Here is a 7,533-nt window from a genome sequence, read left to right on the forward strand (position 1 = left end):
TTGATCATTAGCAAGGCTTCAAAATAAAAGCATGTATTCTGCTGCGACTCTTTTATTGTGAAAAGGCCGGTACCGGACGTGACTGCAGCATGTTCCTGTAGATAACCGATGTCCGTCTGACAGTTGGTCTAGTCTCTCGTCGTTACCGGCCAGATCATCATGTCTTCAGATCCGTGCTCCTTCTCCTCCTTCACCAGGTGCGTCACCAAACACCTGAACCTTTCCCTCCACGTGGACTTCGACAGACACGTCATCAGGGGAAAGGTGGAGCTCACGGTGGAGGCTCTGGAGGACCGCTTCTCTGTTCTGGTAACGTTAACGGAGCCCGGTACACCGGATGCTCTGCTCCAGTACAGCAGCGTGTTAGCCTCCGAGCTAACGGGCTCATTCATTCAGTAGTAAACAGGCTGAGGGTTATTTTTTTTCTCACCGTGATTCTGGTTCCTGAAGTGGTCATTAAATAAATCAGAAGTCTGGTCTGTGGGCCACTGTCATGACTGAGCAGCTGTTCTTTACAGCTCCGGTCACTCTCATACATGTTGTTTGTTTGTAATATGAATATATATATATATCTATATATATATATATATTCTAAATTCCTGATGTTTGAGTCAGGAAACTTTAAACTGCTCTTTTTTAAATGGAGTTTGGCGGGATGTTCTTGAGCTTTAAAACAGGGTGAAGTTGTCCGTGTAGTCCTGGACTTTGACATAAAGGTTGATCCACTGAACAGGTGTGTTCACCTGAGATCAGTGTGACAGGTGATTGTTTATCAGATGCACCACACAGCTGACTTTCCGTCTGCAGTAAAGTGGCTGTACCTGTCTGTCAGATGTGACTGTGTCAAGATGTCAAAGATTTCATCCATTAAAATACTGTGGATCATTAATGTTGAATAAAAATCTCTTTAAATCCACATTTCTAATAAATTGTGTTAATATTTCAACTTGATTCATTCATTACTTTCACTCTGTCACCAGATTTTCCTTACAGGCTGGAATCACATTATGGGGGAGGGGGATATGTATTTGTAATTGTATTTCATGTATCAGGTATAAGTGATGCTGCCACAGTTCAGTGTCGAGTAAAAGCAGTGAACTGAGGGTTGGAGTCAGCAGCAGGACAGACCGCGCTCAACTGTACAATAAATAAATAAAAAACAGTTAAAAAGAAAAAAATAGATATCATATGTAGTAGGAAACATTTGATATTATCAAATATTCATATTATCAAATATTCTTTCCTTAAATCTTACCTGTTATTAAAATGTATTTTATTAGACATATATATATATATATATATATATATATATAAAAAATCAGATTAAATATATTAATGGGGATATGAATATTTTCAGGTAAGAAATTCTTTAATTGACATGTTGGTGTGACGTAAACAAACTGAACTTATTGGGGTTGTACTGTCTTTAACTTTGATTTGAAGTGTGTAGACATGAGGTCACAGCATGATAGGTGAGTGTTTATCAGCAGGTACATCTCAGCTCCCAGGTGCTAACTCAGCAGCTCTCCCTTTAATTCAGAATCCCATTAATAAATGTGTCGTTTTATCTGCTGCAGACCTTGGACACCAGAGACCTGAAGATCGTATCAGTGTCGGCCAATGGACAGGCGGCGCACTTCGGTCTGGGCCCCAAACACAGCTTCAAGGGGACACAACTGGACATCACGCTGCCCTTTGACCTCTCCAGGTGATCTCACCTGTCTGACATGTTGTAAATGTCTTGTTCTCCTTCAGTAATAACATGTAACGACTGTGCTGTGTGTGTTCTGGACCAATCAGAGGGCAGCATGTGATTGTGGAGGTGACCTATGAGACGTCTCCATCTGCGTCGGCCCTGCAGTGGCTCACACCTCAACAGACCGCCGGGAAGAAGCAGCCTTATCTGTTCAGCCAGTGTCAGGTGATCTCTCACTTTACCAAGTTTAACAGCAGCTGATCACCTGACAGGTACCAGGCGTACAGATGTTCACAGAGAGACAGATATTGGTTCACTACTCTTGTGTAACTGTGGACAGTTTGTGGGTGTTTCTCCATCAGTTTCAGTTTGAGGTTTAAATGAACACAGACGAGGAAACGTTGCATCACTTTGTTCTTCTCTCTTCATCCTTCCTCTTTTGATCTGGTTCATTCCGTAAACACCATGATGATTCTGATGTGTTTAGTCAGTGAGGAGCTCTGTTCTGCTCTTTTAATATCAGTTACAGTCAGTCTGTATATCAGTGACAGTCAGTATATGAGTGACAGTATATCAGTGACAGTCAGTCTGTATATCAGTGACAGTCTGTCCTTATATCAGTGACAGTCTGTTTGTCAGTGACAGTCAGTCTGTATATCAGTGACAGTCAGTCTGTATGTCAGTGACAGTCTGTATGTCAGTGACAGTCAGTCCTTATATCAGTGACAGTCTGTATATCAGTGACAGTATATCACTGACAGTCAGTCTGTATATCAGTGACAGTCTGTATATCAGTGACAGTCTGTCCTTATATCAGTGACAGTCTGTTTGTCAGTGACAGTCAGTCTGTATATCAGTGACAGTCTGTCTGTATGTCAGTGACAGTCAGTCTGTATATCAGTGACAGTCTGTATGTCAGTGACAGTCTGTCTGTTTGTCAGTGACAGTCAGTCTGTATATCAGTGACAGTATATCACTGACAGTCAGTCTGTATGTCAGTGACAGTCTGTATATCAATGACAGTATATCAGTGACAGTCAGTCTGTATGTCAGTGACAGTCTGTATATCAGTGACAGTCAGTCTGTATGTCAGTGACAGTCTGTATATCAGTAACAGTCAGTATATCAGTGACAGTCAGTATATCAATGACAGTATATCACTGACAGTCAGTCTGTATATCACTGACAGTCAGTCTGTAGTCTGTATATCAGTGCAGCTCCTGGTTTCTGTTTCTTCAGACTTTAATTCTCCATCTGTCACAACTTTGTTTACTTTTTTATTATATTTCGGACTGAAACGTCTCGTTAGTGGACATTGTTTAAACATGCCTGATGTTCTACGAGCTTCTTCTCCGTCAGTCACTGTCGTCCTGTGTTTTGTCTAACAGGCTCATCACTGCAGGAGTATGGTCCCCTGTCAGGACAGTCCGTCTGTCAAACACACCTACTACGCTCAGGTAAGACACCATGTGTCTGCAGACACTCACCCCCTGTTCCACAGGTGCCACTGTCCTATCGCCTCTTCAAGTATCTGTACCTGTTTCTCAGGTGTCTTTACCTGTCTCCTCTTCAGGTGTCTGTACCTAAGGATCTGGTGGCTGTAATGAGTGCAGTGAGAGACGGACAGGAAGTCGATCCTCAGGACAACAACTGCATCATCTACAGATTCAGACAGCCGGTCAGTATCTCCTGTCTCCTGAAGCCTATTTTTTACCACCTATATATTAAGTTTAGTAAATATATTGTAATGTATAGATTATTATTTTATAGTAAATATATTTAGTAAATATATTTAGTAGATATGTTAATTATAATACTATATAATCCCATTTTCTCACCTAATCTGTTTTTGCTGAAATGACTAACAGTCAAAAACACAACAATGGTCAGTGTATTGTGACATTAGACAAAGAAAATACATTAATCCAAGACTCCAATCATTATTGATTATCAAAATATCGAGATAAATAAGATTCATTTTCTGTTGATCAACTCATCAACTTTTCGATTAATCATTTCAGCTCAAGTTGAACTGTTACATGAATCCAAAGTGGTTTTTATGTCCAGATCACCAGCTTCAATTCATGTCTATGTTTAAAGTTCACACCTCTGACCTTTGACCTCTGTTCTCAGGTGCCCATGCCTTCCTACCTGATAGCCATCGTGGTCGGAGCTCTGGAGAGCAGGTACGCTCTCGCTCATATGTTCACTGATGTCATCGTGTTACCTGCAGCAGGTAATAAAACGAAGTATCTGTGTTCTCATTCACTTACAGGGAGATCGGTCCAAGGTCCAGAGTCTGGTCTGAGAAAGAGTTTGTGGATAAAGCAGCGTTTGAGTTCTCTGAGGTGAGTCACAATAAGAGCTGATGAAACCATTGTTTTAACTGGGACCAGTATCTCACTGACGAGAACACACACTGACGTTTTTATGACATTTTTTATGCCCTACTATTCTGTGACATTTTTATGACATACCGGACCATGACACACATATACACATACACTTTAATCAAATTTACATACATACATACATACATTTCTTGTCATAGATACTTTCAGACATACATGAATTTGTTTATATATAGACATGCTTTGACAGAAGACTTTTATTGCTACATACATATGTACATACATACATTCAGTAATATACAGATACACATATGAACTTTTGTACATGCATGCGTTCAGACATGCATGAATTCATACTTTTATTCACAGATACATAATTTTATGCAAAAATACATTCATGCCTTACTAAACTATGACGTTTTGATGACACCTTTACGCCTTGGTATACCATGACGTTTTCTTTGCGCCTTACTATACTATGACGTTGTGATGATGTTTTTTTTACGCCTTACTATACGATATCGTTTTTATGACGTTTTTTATGCAGTACTATACTAATAAATTTATTGATGTTTTCATGCCTTACTATCCTATGACGTTTTTTGATGTTTCTATCCCTTTCTATTCTATGACATTTTTATGTCTTACTTTACTATTGTGTTTTTTGACGTTTTTATGCCTTACTATACTATTACATTTATTGATGTTTTTATGCCTTACTATACTATTGCGTTTTTGACGTTTCAATGCCTATTTCGTTTTTATGCCTATTATGATTTATTATCCTATGTCTTACTATACTATGACTTTTTTATGCCTTACAATACTATGTCGTTTTTATACCTTTTTATGCCTTACTATATTATGGTGTTTTTATGCGTTTTATGACTTATTATACTATGTTGTTCTTTTACCTTTTATGCCTTATTATGCTATGTCATTTTTATGACTTTTTATGCCATTCCATACTATAATGTTTGTATGACTTTTTATGCCATTCCATACTATAACGTTTGTATGACTTTTATTGCCTTACTATACTATGTTGTTTTTATGACTTTTTATGTTCTATTATCCTGTGACATTTTCATGACTTTTTATGCCTTTCTATACTATCTCGTTTTTATGACTTACTATGACCTTTTTATTCCTTACTATACTACGTCGTTTTTAAGCCTTTTATGACTTATTATACTATGTCGTTTTTATGACTTTTTATGCTATACTTTTCTATGTCGTTTTTATACCTTACTATACGATGCCGTTTTTGTGCCTTACTATACCATGTCGTTCTTTTGCCTTTTATGCCTGACTACCATGACTTTTTTATGACTTTTTATGTCTTACTATCCTCTGACTTTTTTATGACTTTAATTGCCTTACTATGCTATGTGGTTTTTATGACATTTTATGCCTTACTATCCTACAACGTTTTTTGCCTTATGATACAAAGTCGTTTTTATTACTTTTTATGTCTTACTATCCTATTACTTTTTTATGTCATTTTATGACTTAATATACTATGTCGTCTTTATGACTTTTTATGCCTTACTATACTATGACTTTTTTTTGACTTTTTATGCCATAGTATAGTATGACGTTTTTTGGCATTTTTATGCCATACTACACAATGACGTTTTTTGGCATTTTTATGACTTACTTTACTTTGTTTTTTGTTTCCTTGCCATACTATGACGTTATTATGACCTTTAATGCATTAATATACTATGACGTTATTATGACCTTTAATGCATTAATATACTATGACGTTTTTTGACATTTTATGCCATACTATACTATGACGTTTTTTGGCATTTTTATGCCATATTATACTATGAAGGTTTTCGGCATTTTTATGACTTACTTCACTTTGTTTTTTTTTCCTTGCCATACTATGACGTTATTATGACCTTTAATGCATTAATATACTATGACGTTTTTTTTTTCATTTTATGCCATACTAAACTACGACGTTTTTTGGTATTTTTATGACTTACTTTACTTTGTTTTTTGTTTCCTTGCCATACTATGACCTTATTATGACCTTTAATGCATTAATATACTATGACGTTTTTTTTACATTTTATGCCATACTATACTATGACGTTTTTTGGCATTTTTATGACCTACTTTACTTTGTTTTTTGTTTCCTTGTCATACTATGACCTTATTATGACCTTTAATTCATTAATATACTATGACGTTTTTTTGACATTTTATGCCATAGTATACTATGACGTTTTTTGGCATTTTTATGCCATACTATACTATGACGTTTTTTATAATTTTTTATGACTTACTATACTACGCTGTTTTTATGATTTTTTATCTCATGCTATACGATGACTTTTTATGCCTTACTATACAATGACGTTTTTATGACTTTTTATGCCTTAAAATACTCTGCCTTTTTATGCCGCACTATACCATGCCGTTTTTATGATTTTTTATGCCTTACTATACTATGACGTTTTTATGACTTTTTATGCCTTACAATACTATGCAGTTTTTATGACTTTTTATGCCTTACTATACTATGCCGTTTTTATGACTTTTTATGCCTTACAATACTCTGACTTTTAATGCCTCACTATACCATGCCGTTTTTATGATTTTCTATGCCTTACTATACTATGCCACTTTCATGACCTTTTATGCCTTAATATACAATGACGTTTTTATGACTTTTTATGTCTTACAATACTATGATGTTTTTATGACTTTTTTCTGTCTACCTATACTATGACTTTTTATGCCTTACTATACAATGACGTTTTTATGATTTTTTATGCCTTGCTATACTATGCCGTTTCTATGACTTTTTATTCCTTACTATACTATGAAGTCTTTATGACTTTTCATGCCTTACTATACTATGCCATTTTTATGACTTTTTATGCCTCACTATACTATGCATTTTTTATGACTTTTTATATCTTGCTATACTATGCCGTTTTTATGACTTTTAATGCCTTACTATACTATGCTGTTTTTATGACTTTTTATGCCTTACTATACTATGAGGTTTTTATGACTTTTTATGCCTTACAATACTCTGACTTTTTATGCCTTTTTATGCCTTACTATACTATGCCACTTTTATGCCTTTTTATGCCTTACTATACTATGCCACTTTTATGACTTTTTATGTCTTGCTATACTATGAATTTTTATGCCTCACTATACTATGCATTTTTTATGACTTTTTATATCTAGCTATACTATGCCGTTTTTATGACTTTTAATGCCTTACTATACTATGCCGTTTTTATGACATTTTATGCCTTGCTATACTATGACGTTTTTATAACTTTTCATGATTTACAATAATCTGACTTTTTATGCCTCAATATACTATGCCATTTTTATGACTTTTTATGCCTTACTATACTATGACGTTTTTATGACTTTTTTCTGTCTTGCTATACTATGACTTTTTATGTCTTCCTATACAATGACGTTTTTATGACTTTTTATGCCTTACAA

The 7,533-nt window shown here is 35.5% G+C and overlaps 1 protein-coding gene across 1 annotated transcript; it reads left to right on the forward strand.

Annotated features, from left to right (window-relative positions):
• Window positions 1–96: 96 nt before the first annotated feature.
• LOC111670439 (leukotriene A-4 hydrolase-like) lies at window positions 97–4,044 on the forward strand (the record flags this gene model as incomplete). Its single annotated transcript, XM_023427150.2, has 7 exons — window positions 97–309; window positions 1,578–1,708; window positions 1,801–1,921; window positions 3,085–3,153; window positions 3,270–3,374; window positions 3,830–3,882; window positions 3,972–4,044. Coding segments are annotated over exons 1-7 (702 nt in total), but the record flags the coding sequence as incomplete, so codon positions are not given.
• Between the last annotated feature and the right edge of the window lie 3,489 nt (window positions 4,045–7,533).

Source organism: Seriola lalandi, unplaced genomic scaffold, assembly GCF_002814215.2.
Source record: "Seriola lalandi dorsalis isolate HSWRI2012SDOR001 ecotype SW California unplaced genomic scaffold, Sedor1 jcf7180002054853, whole genome shotgun sequence".
NCBI classification, from domain to species: domain Eukaryota; kingdom Metazoa; phylum Chordata; class Actinopteri; order Carangiformes; family Carangidae; genus Seriola; species Seriola lalandi.